Below are 17408 nucleotides of genomic sequence, written 5' to 3'. Positions count from 1 at the left end.
CGCATCTTTTTTACATCGTGGTGACCAAAACTGGATGCAGTATTCCAAGTGTGGCCTTACCAAGGCATTGTAAAATGGTATTAATACTTCATGTGATCTTGATTCTATCCCTCTGTTAATGCAGCCCAGCACTGTGTTGGCTTTTTTGGCAGCTGCAGCACACTGCTGGCTCATATTTAAGTGATTGTCCACTAGGACTCCAAGATCCCTCTCACAGTTACTACTATTGAGCAAGGTACCCCCTATACTATACCTGTGCATTTGGTTTTTCTTGCCTAAATGTAGAACCTTACTTTTTTCACCATTGAATTTCATTTTGTTAGATAGTGCCCAGTGTTCAAGTCTGTCCAGATCCTCCTGTATCTTAAGCCTGTCTTCTGGAGTGTTGGCTATTCCTGCCAGCTTGGTGTCATCAGCAAATTTGATGAGTTCCCCATCTATCCCCTCATCCAAATCGTTGATGAAGATTTTGAAAAGCACTGGGCCCAGAACAGAGCCCTGGGGCACCCCACTACACACTTCCCTCCAGATTCTTCTACCCTTCTCTTTCCTCGTCAGAATCTGATCTGGTATGGAGGGAAGTCAGCATTACTTGGTCTTCCATAAATGCATTTACAAGCATAGTCTGGTGACCACAGTTTGCAAGAGAATGGAAGAAAACTAGTAAAGAGAAAAGCCAGATCCTGATCCACAAGTCCAAATTCTGTTTCAGAAAAGCCTACATAGAATAAGAAGCTAAAATTAATGAGTTCTTGAAACAAACCAAAGTTGTGATAAGTTACAAAGCTGATCTAGGAAGGAGAGTTCTGAGTTTCAAATGTACAAACCTTCAGTTTTGGGAAGTCTAGGTTTGCTGACCATTAAAATAAATTATTATTCCTTTTTGCACTTTCTCAGAAAGAAAAATGAGATTTGGCCTTCATATGGCAAATCTTTGGCACTCAAGGCCATCCATTTTTCATAAAGGAAGCTTTTCAACCATAAGGATTTTGTTGACTACTAAGGAAGATAGACAATTCCCAGAAAATTAAATGTCTAGAAAATAAAGAAATCAATGGAAAGTTCTGTAGCACAAGAAAATAGATAAAAGTGGGGAAATGGCATTTGTCTTGTTTAACAAAGGGTAGGGCTTTCAGGAGGGGCTTATTGTTGTTTAGTTTCAGGCTTTCTATACTTTTTAAATAGTTAGTGGAAAATCTGTACAATTCAGCAATGGGCTTAATTGCATACAGAGATCAAATTTTATTTATTTATTTATTTATTTATTAAATTTATATACCGCCCTATCTCCCTTACGGGACTCAGGGCGGTGAACAGGCGATACTAAAAACCACGATAATAAATAAATAGTTTCTGTTCTAAAATCGAATTAAATAACAGGCCTGTTCTATCCAGAACTTAATGTCAGTAAAGGCTAGGCTACACAATCACAAGGATGATTTGTAGGATTTTCTTTCCATTTCTTGGCGTTCTAAAAAAAAGCGGGGTTGTATATTTTACTTCTAAATAACAACTTGCCATCCGCGGGATGCGAAGACATGGTGGTGTGAGCAGCAGCAAACCAGATAACTTCAGCATGAGTGTGAACTTCCTCTTATTTGAAACAAATAAAGAGGAGTTGAGTACTAGAGAATAATTTTTAAAATCTATACTGGACTCCTGGGACAACTGTAAATGGAGAAAAGTCATTATCTCAGGCATTTAAGAAATTTCTGGTAATGTAAAGGTAACAGGGATGAATCCATGCCTTTAACCTGCCTGAATGCAGACTACCTGAACAAAGTAACTAAGGTCCCAGGAACATCCCTCTTGCAATAGTGTATTTATCACTGCCTGAACCCACCTAGAGGTCTCCATCCAGGAGGCTTTCCCCATTTAGGACTGACATGGATCTAATTGACAGGTAATTGCGCTGATAGCACTGAGGACCCTGTCCACTTCATCAAGTCTGATAGGATCCAACTGTTTCAAGATAACTCGATAAGGCATCTCTAATAGCCAGTTGTCAGTCCAACTAGCTGTCAACTAGATCTGTGTCCCTCCTGGTTGGTGAAAGCTAACAATTATAACATGGATAGTAGCTGAAAAATATGCAGTATATTCCCAACCAAAAATTGAAAAATGACATGATACTTTTGGGTGTTTTAAATGAATAATTATTTCTTATATTTTTATCTGGAGCTTTTTCCAAAGAGCAAAAAAGGAGGCATAAATATTCATTTTATTTATTAATTTGATTAGTGGTTAATTTGTTTTGAGTTCTCACTTTTTAAAAGGCATTTTGTGTAAACTAGATAAGGTTATGAGATCCTAAATTCAGATTCCTCTAGTTCAGAATAACAGAGTTGGAAGGGACCTGGAGGTCATCTAGTCCAACCCCCTGCTCTGGCAAGAAATCCTATACCATTTCGGACAAATGGTTGTCCAATCTCTTCTTAAAAACTTCCAGTGTTGGATCATTCACAACCTCTGGAGGCAAGTTGTTCCACTGATTAATTGTTTTAACTGTCAGGAAATTTCTCCTTAGTTCTAGGTTGCTTCTTTCCTTGATTAGCTTCCATCCGTTGCTTCTTGCCCTGCTTTCAGGTGCTTTGGAGAATAGGTTGACTCCCTCTTCTTTGTGACAACTCCTCAGATATTGGAACATTGTTATCCTGTCACCCCTAGTCCTTCTTTCATTAAACTAGATATACCCAATTCTAGCAATCATTCTTTATATGTTTTAGCTTAATCATCTTTAGCCCTAATCTTCGTTGCTCTTCTCTGCACTCTTTCTCAACATCTTTTTTACATTGTAATGACCAAAACTGGATGCAATATTCCAAGTGTGGCCTTACCAAGGCATTATAAAGTGGTATTAACACTTCACGCAATCTTGATTTTATCCCTCTGTTAATGCAGCCTAGAACTGTGTTGGCTTTTTTGGCAGCTGTAGCACATATTTAAGTGATTGTCCACTAGGACTCCATGATCCCTCTCACAGTTACTACTATTGAGCAAGGTACCACCTATACTGTACCTGTGTGTTTGATTTTTCTTACCTAAATGTAGAACCTTACTTTGTTCACCACTGAATTTCATTTTCTTAGATAATGCCCAATGTTCAAGTCTGTCAAGTTCCTTCTGTATCTCAAGCCTATCTACTGGAGTGTTGGCTATTCCTGCCAGCTTGATGTCATCTGCAAATCTGATGAGTTCCCCATCTATCCCCTCATCCAAATCATTGATGAAGATGTTGAAGAGCACTGGGCCCAGAACAGAGCCTTGGGGTACCCCACTGCATACTTCCCTCCATGTAGATGCAGTTCCATTGAGGACTACATGTTGAGTGCAGTTGGTCAGCCAGTTAGGAATCCATCTGGTAGTGATGCTGTCTAACCCACATTTTTCTATCTTATCAAGTAGTAGGCTGTGGTCTACTTTATCAAATGTCTTACTGAAGTCCAAGTAAATTATATCCACAGCATTCCTCTGGTCCACTAATTTTGCCACCTGGTCAAAGAATGCAATAAGATTTGTCTGACATAATCTGTTTGTGACAAACCCATGTTGGCTTAATGGGTTATAATATTTTTTAAACAGTAAAGGAAAAATACAAACATATTTTGTTAATTAATTGCAAACAAACTTTGGGGGCAAGAATGTATGCATGTGTGTATACATGTACAACTGGTAATTATAACTGAAGCAAATTATAACTAGGTTTGTGCTGAAATCCAGTCACATATATAACTTCCAAATAAACCTGCAAAAGATTCACAATTGGACCTTCCAAATAAGCAAATAGTGCAGTAATATACAAGAAATAAAGTTAGTGGGATTCTGTATAAGGAGCATATCTCAAAATCTTACTGGCTACTATTGTATAATCAGTAGTCAGATGTGAAGAAAAAGGAAAAACAAGATATATATGGAATAAACTAACTCTATATTCAGCTAAAGACCAGTAAAATAGTAGACAGATGACATATATTTTGATCCTCGCTTTTCCTCCAGCTGTCACAAGGTTTGTTTTAAGGCTTAGCTTAAAGTCAGAAGAAAACCGAGAGAATAATCTCAGAGTCCCTAGAAAGAAATGGGGAGAAAAGATTTGCCAACCTGTTGTTTTAGCTGATGGACCAATCTGTCTTTTTCTCTTTTCAAAGCCATCACTTCTTCCTGCGTTTTCTTTTTCTTTGAAGCAGACAGCTCAAGCAAGGCAATGTTTGCATCTTTTTCACTAATGGCAGCAAGCAATGCTTCCTGTCTGAAAAAGAAAGAAAGAAAGAAAGAAAGAAAGAAAGAAAGAAAGAAAGAAAGAAAGAAAGAAAGAAAGAAAGAAAGAAAGAAAGAAAGAAAGAAAGAAAGAAAGAAAAAGTCAAACCTCTGGGCAAATTTTTTTTTAGAAAAAATAATGTTTTATAAAATCTAGAACCAAGAAGAAAATCACATTAAGCTTCTTCAATACATGTTGAATTTTAGCTTGTATACATGGTACCCTAAATGTATATTTTGGGGGAGGTTGATTTGTATGAATATTCTTGTAATCTAATTTGTAACATAATTGGCTAGTTGGATATTTTATAAGTGATTGTGCATGAATACTACTATTTGCATGCATACCTCGTGCATATAGACCTCATTCACCAGTGCTGTGGTGGTGCAGTGATTAGAATGCAGTACTGTAGGCTAATTCTGCCCACTGCCAGCAGTTGGGCAGTTCGATCCTGACCAGCTCAAGGTTGACTCAGCCTTCCATCCATCCGAGGTCGGTAAAATGAGGACCCTGATTGTTGGGGGCAATATGCTGACTCTGTAAACTGTTTAGAGAGGGCTATAAAGCGTTATGAAACTGTATATACGTCTAAGTGTTATTGATATATATATGGAATGTGGTATAAATTAAGACCATCTCTGCAAAACCATATCCAGATTTTCTTGGAACAGCAGAATTCAAGCTAAACTAATGTTCAATTAATATACCACCCTGATCTAATAAAGAATCTAAGGCACTCTTTTTGAGCCTTGCTACTTTCCATACTACTTCCAAACCCTACGGCATACCTCAAGTTGCTTAGGCAGTCACTTACCAATTTTTTATTGTTTAAATATGATTTTTAAACTTTGTTTTTTACAAGTTTAACTACAAACTTACTCATCCATCCCTTAGTTGCAAGTTTTACCATTTTACCTGGGGTGATTACACTTTTTACAAATTATTTTACAATAGTACTCATCAACTGTGTGTAAAGCATGATCAATAAGATGTGAACTCTGCCATCTTTTTCAATAGTTTTCATGATTTAGTACAATTCTGGGGTAACTGACTAAATTACAGTTAGTCTTCATAAATCACTTAAGCAAGGAACTCACTGAGGATTGACAACAAAAAAGTGTGTTTCAAGAAAGTTTGGTTCCAATTCATTGCTGCCGATCCCCCAAACCATGAGTAATTGTAGCTATGATGAAAGCAAAACTTATCATGGTTTTTTGAAGGTAACCAGATTTCTTCAGACATTGCCCACATATTCAGAAAAAATACTAAAATTCAATGTGACAAAGTTTTTGTGTATGTGATGTATGCACCCATGCATGTATTTAACATATTGGGTTCTATTTTATAAATTCATGGTTCAAATAGTTAAACACAATACACCCAAACAGTTTAGTCAATATAACTACAACATAGTTTATAGCTTTTATAGGGAAGCCTACACTATCTTTAGATAAATATGAAGACTTTGTAGACAGTCATCTGGTCAAAATTCAGAAAAAGCAAGTTTGTGATGAGATTTTAAAGAATATTTAAAAGAATCCTTCATTTCTACTGGTTTAGAAAAAAATTGTGAAATGGTCGTGAAACCACCATAAAGACATAGCAATAAAGTCTCAAGATAATTTTTTATATCTCCAGTCAAACACAAAATGTATGCCTTTTATTAGAGCCATTAAAGGGATTTTGGTTCCAAACCAGGATGAAAGATGTCTAAAAGTTATTGCAAACATTTGATGTAATTTAGGACTATCTGGAGCTGTGAAACAACCACATGCTCTTGATATTAGTCCCCAAGAAATGAATGCACACATATTCACATTTCTGTCACCTAAAAGAAACAGAACATGGGAAATAATATATTTATAGATAATTATAAATATGTAGTAGTCCTTCTTCAAAAAAGGAAAAGAAATGGACCCAGGAAATTACAGACCTATCAGCCTGACCTCAATAGGTTCTACATTTAGGCAAGAAAAACCAAATGTACAGGTATAGTATAAGGGGTACCTTGCTCAATAGTAGTAACTGTGAGAGGGACCTCGGAGTCCTAGTGGACAATCACTTAAATATAAGCCAGCAGTGTGCTGCAGCTGCCAAAAAGGCCAACACAGTGCTAGGCTGCATTAACAGAGGGATAGAATCAAGATCACGTGAAGTATTAATACCACTTTACAATGTCTTGGTAAGGCCACACTTGGAATACTGCATCCAGTTTTGGTCACCACAATGTAAAAAAGATGTTGAGACTCTAGAAAGAGTACAGAGAAGAGCAACAAAGATGATTAGGGGACTGGAGGCTAAAGCATATAAGAAACGGCTGCTGGATTTGGGTATGTCTTGTTTAATGAAGAGAAGGACGAGGGGAGACATTTATTTTAAGACTTATATGCCGCCCTTCTCCCCACNACCAAATATTTGTAGCTGTGTCTCTTATTAAAATCATTAAAAATTATCCCTATTTAAAATTCACCCTAGGTCAGTCCCGCTTGCTGAAAAAGCCATGTCTTGAGGGCGCGGCGGAAGGTTAGGAGATCCGGAATCGTCCGGATCTCGGGGGGTAGCTCGTTCCAGAGGGTGGGGGCACCCACAGAGAAGGCCCTCCCCCAGTGTTCCAGTATCTCAGGGGCTACCACAAAGAAGAGGGAGTGAAGCTATTTTCCAAGGCGCCTGAAGGCAGGACAAGAAGCAATGGATGGAAACTAACCAAAGAGAGAAGCAACCTAGAACTAAGGAGAAACTTCCTGACAGTTAGAACAATTAACCAGTGGAACAGCCTCCAGAGGTGGTGAATGCTCCAACACTGGAAGTTTTTAAGAAGAGACTGGATGGCCATTTGTCTGAAATGGTATTGTCATGTGTCTGATTAATGAAACACTTAAAAGGACTTTCAGGCATATTTTTATCCTAAAAGCATTTATTAAGGTTACAGAGATGTCAGTACGGCATGGTGGAAATGCTTAGATCTGAGATTCTTTTCCGTTGCACATACATTCCAGGCATTTTTCCCTTCCCTATTATGGGGTCATGGTTCACATCTTCCAATTAACTTGGAAGATGTGATTTACTTCCGGTTTCTTTTTCCCGGGCTTTCCTTATTCTCCTCCCCTTTCACTGTTGCCTGATTTAACTATAAAAATACCAGACAGTTCTGCATATTGTCAAAGCAAGAATATACAGTATTTGCAGCGTTGACAGGTATAGGGTTTCCTGCCTGAGCAGTGGGTTGGACCAGATGACCTCCAAGGTCCGTTCCAACTTTATTATTATTATTATTACTATTACTATTACTATTACTATTACTATTACTATTACTATTACTATTACTATTACTATTATTATTATTATTATTAGTAGTAGTAGTAGTAGTAGTAGTAGTAGTAGCAGGGCTTTTTTTGTCATAGAATGATGTGTGTGAGTTCCGGCTCCTTTTTTTTTTTTTTACAAAAAAGCATTGAACAATAATAATAATAATAATAATAATAATAATAATAATAATAATAATAATAATAATAATAATAATAATAATAATAATGTTAGAAGGGACCTTGGAGATCATCTAGTCCAACCTCTGCTCAGGTAGTAAACCTATACCATTTCAGACAAATAGTTGTCCAGTCTCTTCTTAAAAACTTCCAGTGTTGGAGCATTCACAGCTTCTGGAGGCAGGTGTCAATGCTGTAAACATTGGATGTTCCCACTCTGACAACTGATAAAAATTGCAGCCATTTTCTCTTTGCTTTTAATATGTGAGGGAAGTCAGAGCCCCAGAGAAGGAAATATTAAAAAGGCAGAAAAATATATTTCCTCAAAAAGGATTTTAAAAAGCAGAAGCCAACCCTGCCCCCAAATCTCTCTATCCCAAACAGGAGCCAACCCTATACAAATGCAGATGTAAAACTATCAGGAAAGCTGGAGCCAGAAGACAAAGACCTAAAATCTGCATATCACACCTGAGATGGGACATAGTAGGACTAACCCATTACCATCAAGTATACCAGAGAGTCACACCTAGACTCAGGTCAGAATACGTGACACAGGAAATAGCCTCAAAGTTCATGCCACAGGAACAGGAAACTATTCCAAACAAAAGGCTAGAGAGGGTATAAAAACCTACTGCCCATGTGCTCAGGTCCTTCTTTCCTCTGGTCTTTCCTGCAAGAACCATCTTTCTGCCTCTTCAATAAACTGTAACCTTCTTCCCAAAGCAGTCGCCATGTTGTTTATTTATCCCCAGCTTGGATGAACCAGGATGAAGACTTTACTTCCAACACATGCTTTTTCTGGTATTTAGAAATCAGGTGCAGAAGGGTGGTGGGATGAAAGCTTGAGCTCAGTTAGCCATAATAATAATGCTGCTTTGTGTGAACTCAAGGATGAGCTGATAACGTTTTGGCAGGCTGAGGAGCTAGGGAGAAAACCCGTGTTTTAGGCTAATTGGAGAATGTGATTTATGACAGCTTATTGGAGGTGGGAATTGCACTTTGTTACTTTGTATCCAGGGGAAGGGAATTTAATTTTTGGGTTCAACTATGTAGTGCCGATACTTTGTTTCCTGAATAAAATGTTCTTTAAGGAATAATTTTTGCCTTGAAGTTCTTTTGATGGGTTTCATCTATCGGAACCATGATAGCAGGTTGTCCCACTGATTAATTATTCTAACTGTCAAAATATCTATATGTTGAAGATATTAGTCTCAAAATAAGGGTTAAAATGTAAATAAATAAATAAGAGACATTTAACATATACTTGAACATGATTAGCAATGGATCAAAACTAGCACTAAAACAGATTTAATAACCTTACACTATATTCAGTTTTTAGAAAGACAGAGCTAACGAAATAAACAAAAATGGTTTTCGCTTGCACTGAAAAACAATATGTGTAGAATTAAAGAAATGTTCTGTGCTGATTGCTGTCAGGCAGCTTAACCCTCTTGAACAGTCTCCCAGAAGCCTTGAAGAATAATCCATTGCCATGGTACCTCAAAGTCTATTTAAATGAGAATAATGTAAACACTTTGGCTTCATTCCCCAGCTTGGTTAGTCAGAGCACAGTCTTCTAAGCTCTGTCAATAGGCACCAAGTTGAGTAAATGGAAGTGTGAGGCAATATAAAATGAAGACTTCAATACCAGGATTTCTGAAAGCAAGTTTTCCCCATGTATAATTCCCACCAATATAGCCATACAAATGTACTTACAATAGACTTTGTCACTGCTGTAGTCATAAAATGTATAATTAATTGCAAAATAACAATTAACATATAATTAATACCACTTGACCTGGAACATATATCCCACCTTTTATGTTCTGATCATAAGTGAATGGAAAATAAGCTACTCAATCATCCTGTCACCTTAATTGTTGTTTTCTTTCCCTTCTGACCCTGAACATTCAACTTTAGGTTCCGTAGGAGGTGATTTCAGGAAAACTGTGATGAGAGATCCCATTTGAAGCAACTTCTTTCTTTCATTCACCCTCTGCCCCAACCAAACATGCTGTTAATCTACCATGGATATAGATGTAGATGATTCTTTAAATAAACAACCAGAGCTCTATTATCTGCACTGAATGCATATTTCCTTTTGAAAACAATATATTATGTCACAACTGCACAACTGCCCCAAAATGATAATTTGTGGAAAAATTCAATACCATATATGACATTCTAGATTTATGTATTGTGGCAATGGCTGACAGAGCAATTTCTCAGGAAAGGATTTTGGAGGCCAGTCCCAAAAAAGGAAATAGTTACAGCTCCTGGAACTAACACTTCTCCACAGATTCTTCCCAAGTATATAACCATATATGAGGGGAAGGCATCACACAGTGCCCTCTCTTCCAAGATGGCTCCCATTCCTCATCTTTCTATAGACAAACTATGGTGTGTAAGGAGCTCATATACCATACTATTTCTCACCATGCACTACTGCACAAAAGTCACGGAAATCTGATCCAATGCTGCTCCATGCACAGGGAAGTAAATCCAGAGAGGGTACAGCCATAGAACCACACATTGAAAGATTGTTTAAATTAGTTTCAGATACTGTGTTGTGACATAGAAATATAGCTGTGCACCATATTGGCTCTCTTAGGCCTGTTCAGTCATCTTTTAAAAGCTGGAAAAGCTGAAGGGTCATGATTTAAAAGATGGAAGGTAAAAAATAGAGAAATGTTACTGCTAAAAATCTGATATAATGTGCTTTTTAATCTCTTAACTAGACAGGTAGTGCTTGCTTATTGCTTGCTTCATTTAGCAGCTGCTCAAAGTTACAAAAAAACCAACTTCGTGACCAATCTTTACATTTCCATCATTGCAGCATCGTGTGGTCAAGTGATCACCATTTAGGAGCTTCACAACTGATCTGTGGCATGTAGAATTAATTTAAAAAAAGTCATATGTTTTTCTGCTTAGCCATTAAGTTACCAATCCCAGTTGTGGTCGCTAAGTAAGAACTTGCTGTATCAAAAATAAATCCATTCTGTGTAAATATTTGCCACTGACTCCAACTAGTCTTCAAGAACAATACCATGTGGTCAATATACAGGTCCAATTGCAAGGTTAGGAATGCATAGGCAGCAGATCAGCACTATAAATGAGTTAGCAATTCAGTTGAATTTAATGAAAGTACTCTTGGCTAAAGTTAAAACAATTTGCATATAGATTTAGAGCACAAAACCACATGTACTCACAAATACACATGGGATAATAATTGAAAAAGCAGATACAGAAATTCATGGATAATAAAACCATTATTTATTGTCAATTTCAATGATCAAAGAATATAATTGCATGGAATAGTCTTCATTAAGATGTGTCCCCAGAAAAAAATATCCAGAAATGAATAATTCTGGCAATTCCCATGCCAACACATAAAGAAGATAGTAATCCTAGCATCAGCCCATGTGCACCATGGGCTGATGTGACTTGCTTGCCTGTCTTCCCTCTCTACTTTCTACTTCCTATCTTTCCCTCCCTTCTCCCTTTCCTTCCCTTATTTACTGAAAAACATATACTTCTGAATCTCTTGAATTTGATCTTTAATTAAGTCATCCTCACTTCAATAACTATCTATGGGAAGAGGACACACTTTTCTTACCATGATAGCAGCAAAGCAAGCAAAGTATTTTCAAAATAAAAAACCAAATTGAGCAGGAAATAATCACACATCTCATACTGTCATTTGCAGACATCAGACCAGATTTTAAATTGCTTTTTACTCTTAGACTGAAGAGTACTAATGAAGTTACTGCCCAAATATCACTGTGGAAAAAAAATTCTTTTTAAAACTCCTTGCTAACTTCTTAAGCCAACTTTAATTTAAAAGCTGTATAGTGTCAAACTGCAGCAGATCTGAAGGCAGAACATTGCTGGGAGGTGAGGAAAATATGGAACAGATCCAAGTTATTTCAAGAATCGAGGAGAGGAGAAGTTCAGACAACAGCACACAAATATTTCCTTAATTAGCAGTTTAAAGATAGGCATGAAAAGAAGTCAGATACCAGATTCATGTCGACTAATTATGACTTCCTTGTTAAAAGAACCGCTGCAGGCATTTCCAGGAGCGGAGATGTCAAATTTGAGCAAGGCAACTGACTCATTGATCTTCTTTGGTGGGTAAATGTTTCCCAAATTTGTTACAGACAAGAAACCAGCCTTTAAAAAGGCAGATGAAAATATTTAGAAAGAGGAGGTGCACTGATCACAAACTCCAGAAAGTTATTAGACTGGCCCTGGTTTCAAACAGGCAGAAACACATACAGGGAAATGGATCTTCTCAAACGTGGCTGTGAGAGAATACTTTCCTTGTATTAACTAGACTAGGAAATTGTTTAATGTTTACTAAAGTTCTTTTGGATACTGTCCAAAAATGACATTAAACTCCATGTATTTTAACCTTTCTTCAATAATAAATAGATATAGTAAAATTACCTTCCTGTTTTCATTGTAATCTTCTTATTGCTAATGAACATTGAGCTCCCCAAAATGTAGGAAGTAGGCATAGGCTTTATGAACTAGGAATAACTTTTACTTGGCTTATGGAACCATCTGAATTTTCTCTTATTTATAGCCAGAGCATTAAAAAAAGGATCACAATTGTAAACTAAAATCCTGATGATGCTGATGATGCAATAAAAGAGGTACTGGTATTTGAAGCAAATGTAATTCTCCTTTGGCAGCTGAAATTGAACCATGTGTGAAATGAATTTGCTCTGAAATCACTGTGTGCTACATAATCAATAAATAGGTGAGATCACATATATATTTAGCTTTGTTAAACCAATTAATAATATCACTGTTTTGGATAACGTTTAGATTCTAAAAACTCTAAAAATATAGAGTTTTTCCAAAAAGTATACTGAATTGAGAACTTTATCTGAGTCTAAGTTAAATTAAATTAAATTTTAAAAATTAAATTTAAGTTTAATTTAGAAAAACCAAATGAACAGGTATAGAATAGATGGCACGTACTCAACAGCTGTAACTATGAGTGGGATCTAGGCATCCTAGTGGACAACCACTTAAGTATGAGACAGCAATGTGCTGCAGCTGCCAAAAAAGCCAATGCATTCCTAGGCTGTATCAGTGGAAGAATAGTATTAAAATCACATGAAATATTAAAACCATTATTATATACTGCCTTGGTGAGACCATATTGGAATACTGCATCCAGTTCTGGATACTTCAATACAAAAAAAGAGTGCAGAGAAGAGCAACAAAGATCATTAGGAGGCTGGAAGCTAAAACATATGATGAACAGTTGCAGGAACTGGGCATAGCCTAACAAAGAGAAGGACTGGGAGTGACATGATAGCAGTCTTCCAATATTTGACAGGCTGTCACAAACAAGGGACAACCTATCCCCCCCAAAGTACCTGAGGGCAAGACAAGAAATAATGGATGAAAACATATTCAAAGAAAGATCCAATCTAGAACTAAGGAGAAATATCCTGACAGGTAGGACAACTAATCAGTGGAATGGCTTGCCTCCAGAAGTTGTGAATGCTCCATCACTGGAGGTTTTTAAGAAGAGATTGGAGAATCATTTGTCTGGAGTGGTATAGGGTCTCCTGCTTGAGCAGGGGGTTGGACTAGAAGACCTCTAAGGTCTCTTCCAACATTGTCACTCTGTTTTCTGCATCTGGGGGGAAAAAATCACAAATTTGAGTATTAGTGTGGCCTAATACTGCTGTTGCAGAATTTTCAAATTAAAGATAGAGGCATATTTAGGAAAAGAATTAGAATAATGGAGTTTCTTTCTGAAATGAAGATCGAGAGCAGTGTTCTCAACTCAGCAACTTTAAATTGTGTAGACTTCAATTCCCAGTATTGCCCAGCCATCATGGGTGGGAAAGAGTTGAAGAGTTGAAGCCCACATAGCTTAAAATTGCTGAGGTTGAAAAACACTACTCTAGAGAAATACCAACATCTGTTTATTTGGGACACATTAGCAAAGATGCTGAACTTGTTATTAGAAACAGCAAGTTTATGTCTTAAATACCATTGCAACAACCCAAAGGAAATAGTGAGGAAAGAACAGAATGTGGGATATTTTTATTGTTAAGTGATTTTTTTTTTTTTTGCTGCTGCTGAGTGATAAATTATTCTGCTGTTTCTGTGAATAGCTGTCCTGGCAAATATATTATCAAAGCTACCATGTTCATAAAATCGACAGTTTTGTATTTCAGGTCTTATATATTCATATTTCCTAGGTGTGTGAATATTGTATCAGTGACTTTCACTACCTTAGCTATGAATTTATCACTTTCTCATGAATTTAAATACTTATTTACAAGATTGATATAGTGTCCAATTGATATAGTGTCAAACTCTCCTACAGTTTCCAAATGAGCCTATTTCCCTGATACAATGAGTGAAGGAAGGAAGGGACCCTGTTCAAAAAAATAAACATGAATGTATAATTATTTACTTAAATAAAATCTTAGCCTTGGTGTTCATTATAATGTTTTTATTTAAACCAGAAAGCTCTAATTTTAATTATATTATATCCACACTGTCTGGAAAATGCTAGCCACTTGGCACTGATTATGGAGTGCCACATGAGTAACAAGAACCATATGATGAGATACATTTGAATTTGGATCATGTGTCCAGTCTTACTGCCTAGATCCACCTATAAACATACCATATTTGAAAAAGGATGCTGTAAATAAAATATCCTGTGGAATCTCAGACAAACTGCAGCACATCCCGAAAGGTCTGGGCAGTTCTGAATAACAAAGAAGTGTAAGAGGGAAGCTGAGCCCTAAGTATTTTACCACCATCAGAAGAGGGATTTTATTTTTATTTTTTTGCCTCTGCCCAGTGGTGGATTCAGGCAGTTTGCACCACTTCAGCACAACCGGTAGCTAATTTTTTGTTGCCCATGCCCAGAATGGACTTCCAGAAGCGTCATCCACACAGAGAACCGGTTGTTCACATATTTGAATCCCACCACTGCCTCTGCTTATATGTTTTTCCCCTCCAGCCATAAACTGCTGTGTTTACTTTATGGATGCCCATGCAAGACAGCAATTAATTTGGGTGTCAGGATTTAAAGAAGTTAGTTTTCCTGAATTAGCAGACACTTTCATTTAGAGATTATTCTCTTTTCAGTAGGTGCAGATGCCAAGAAATGCTTCAGATGAATGGAATTTTCTTGAAAGTCCATAGAGCTACAGTATGTTTCCTTGTTAAAGAAAGGAATCGAGCAACAGATAAACATGAATACAAATATCTGCTACCTGCTATATTTTGTTGTCTTAAGTTCTTGATTAGATGTTCTGGAGGCCCCGAGTTTTTAGAAGGTATGGGGGCTCTATCAAATTGTACAGCTGATTACATTTTGTTTTCTTCCCTTGAACTGCTTAAAAATCTGAAACAAAAGTTTATTTTCTCTTCCTGCCCTTACAACTGATTTAGGGCTTAATTCTCAAATTGTTTAGTTTAGATCAGCCTTCCCCAAATTGTTACCAATTGAATGTGTAGAACACAGGTGTCAAACTCGCCACGTCACGTGACGTGTCGCGATGTATCCTGACTCTTTTTGCATTGCCGGCAATGGGGCGGGCTCGGCTTCAGTATGTTGAAACTGGCCCACGGGCTGGCAGTTTGACACCTCTGGTGTAGAACATGCTGGAAGACCCCATGTTGGTGAATTTCAAAGGTTGGGACTCTGACATTTGGGAATGGAACAACAGCATTAAGGAGGGTATTTTACAAGTTTATTTATTTATTTATTTATTTAATTTAATTTATATGCCGCCCTTCTCCCTGCGGGACTCAGGGCGGCGCACAACATATTTAAAACAAAAGCATATATACAATCCCCCCCTATAAAACCGAATTAAACCAAATTTTAAAGTTGTGTCTTCCAAATTCCTAAAAATGAACCCAGTATAAAATCCTCCCTAGGTCAGGTCNGGTAGTTCATTCCAGAGGGTAGGGGCACCCACAGAGAAGGCCCTCCCCCTGGGGGTCGCCAGCCGACATTGCTTGGCCGACGGCACCCTGAGGAGACCCACTCTGTGGGAGCGTACCGGTCTGTGGGAGGGAATCTGCGGCAGAAGGCGGTCTCGGAGGTAACCGGGTCCTATGCCATGAAGCGCTTTAAAGGTGGTAATTTGCAAATGAATGCCATGAAGCGCTTTAAAGGTGGTAAGTTGCAAATGAATGATAACATACTTCATTTGGAGGGAAGGTTTCACACAAATTCCTTGCTCTCAGATTCTCTCCTTTCCTCAGTACTCAGAATGAAATTACTAAGCAAGCATCAGACATTTCTGCATCAAGGCTGTGAATTTAAGGCTTACACAGGCAATGTCCTTGATTCTTTTGCTTAAAAGAATTAACTGCATTTCACAATAGTCAGTGCATCCTGCTATAGTGGCCAACAAATGCTTTGTGCCAACCAGCATGGAAATGGTAGAAATTGATATACAACACAAGGTTGAAGAATTTTGTTCTAAACAACAATCTAGTCATTGACCATTCAAAAGGACATAGTACACTTTTCATCCATTAATTTGCAATTTAATAAATGTTGGTTGCATAAATCTAATACATATCTAAAATGCAAAATTTAGAGCATGTGCAAAAAAATACAGTTTTGAATCCTAGTAAGGGCAAGAAAACACATCTGACTGGGCACTGGACCTACAGTTCCTAGAATTACCAGCCAATATGGTCACTACCTTGGGTTTGTGAAGAATTCTGGGGTTTGTAGTATATATTCTGAATAGAAAAATCTCAGCTAGGTGAACTAGTATAAGGTAGTTTCCCATAATCCTAAACATCTTTTGCTTCATCTCAGGTACATATAATAATAATAATAATAATAATAATAATAATAATAATAATAATAATAATAATAATAATAATAATAATAATAATAATAATAATGATGATGATGATGATGATGATGATGATGATGATGATGATGATGATGATGATGATGATGATGATGATGATGATGATGATGATGATGATGATGATGATGGAAGAATATCTGGACAATGATGAAGATGCACTGAAATTAGTATATCAGGAAGGCTTACTGACTACTGGAGAGACCGAACTGGCCTACAAGAAAGACCAAATGAAGAACAGAACAGAGGCATGGGAAGACAAAGCACTACATGGCCAGTACATTAAAAAAAATAGCTGTGAAAGCAGATAATAGCAAGACCTGGCAATGGCTAAGAGCAGGAAAGTTGAAGAAAGAGACCGAGGGACTAATTCTGGCAGCACAAGACCAAGCCTTAAGGACAAATGCATACAAAGTCAAAATTGAGAAGACAGCAACAGACACTAAGTGCCGCCTATGCAAAGAAGCTGAAGAAACAGTGGACCACCTGGTAAGCTGCTGCAAGAAGATCACACAGACTGACTACAAGCAGCGGCATGACAAAGTAGCAACAATGGTGCATTGGAAGATCTTCAAGAAATATCATTTGCCTGTAAGCAAGAACTGGTGGGATCATAAAATAGAGAAAGTCATAGAAAATGATAAAGTTAAACTGCTCTGGGACTTCAGAATTCAAACAGACAAGCACCTGCAACATAACACCCTGGACTTAACAATTGTTGATAAGAAAGACAAAAAAATCTGGATAGTGGACGTGGCAGTGCCTGGAGACAGCAGAATAGACGAG

At 37.3% G+C, this 17408-nt stretch overlaps 1 protein-coding gene across 1 annotated transcript in view; it reads right to left on the bottom strand.

Annotated features, from left to right (window-relative positions):
* Nucleotides 1-17408, bottom strand: part of LOC114922909 (ERC protein 2-like) — a gene marked incomplete at its 5' end in the record, with an annotated part of 110847 nt that overhangs the window by 25444 nt on the left and 67995 nt on the right. The window contains one exon of the mRNA XM_029285115.1: nucleotides 4099-4246. Coding sequence (XP_029140948.1) covers nucleotides 4099-4246 — 148 coding nt within the window. The remainder of the gene's footprint in view (nucleotides 1-4098; nucleotides 4247-17408) is intronic.

Source organism: Protobothrops mucrosquamatus, unplaced genomic scaffold (assembly GCF_001527695.2).
Source record: "Protobothrops mucrosquamatus isolate PMUCROS unplaced genomic scaffold, P.Mucros_1.0 scaffold1304, whole genome shotgun sequence".
NCBI lineage: Eukaryota > Metazoa > Chordata > Lepidosauria > Squamata > Viperidae > Protobothrops > Protobothrops mucrosquamatus.
The sequence above is the reverse complement of the archived record's forward strand: the minus strand, read 5'-3'. Positions and strand labels throughout refer to the sequence as shown.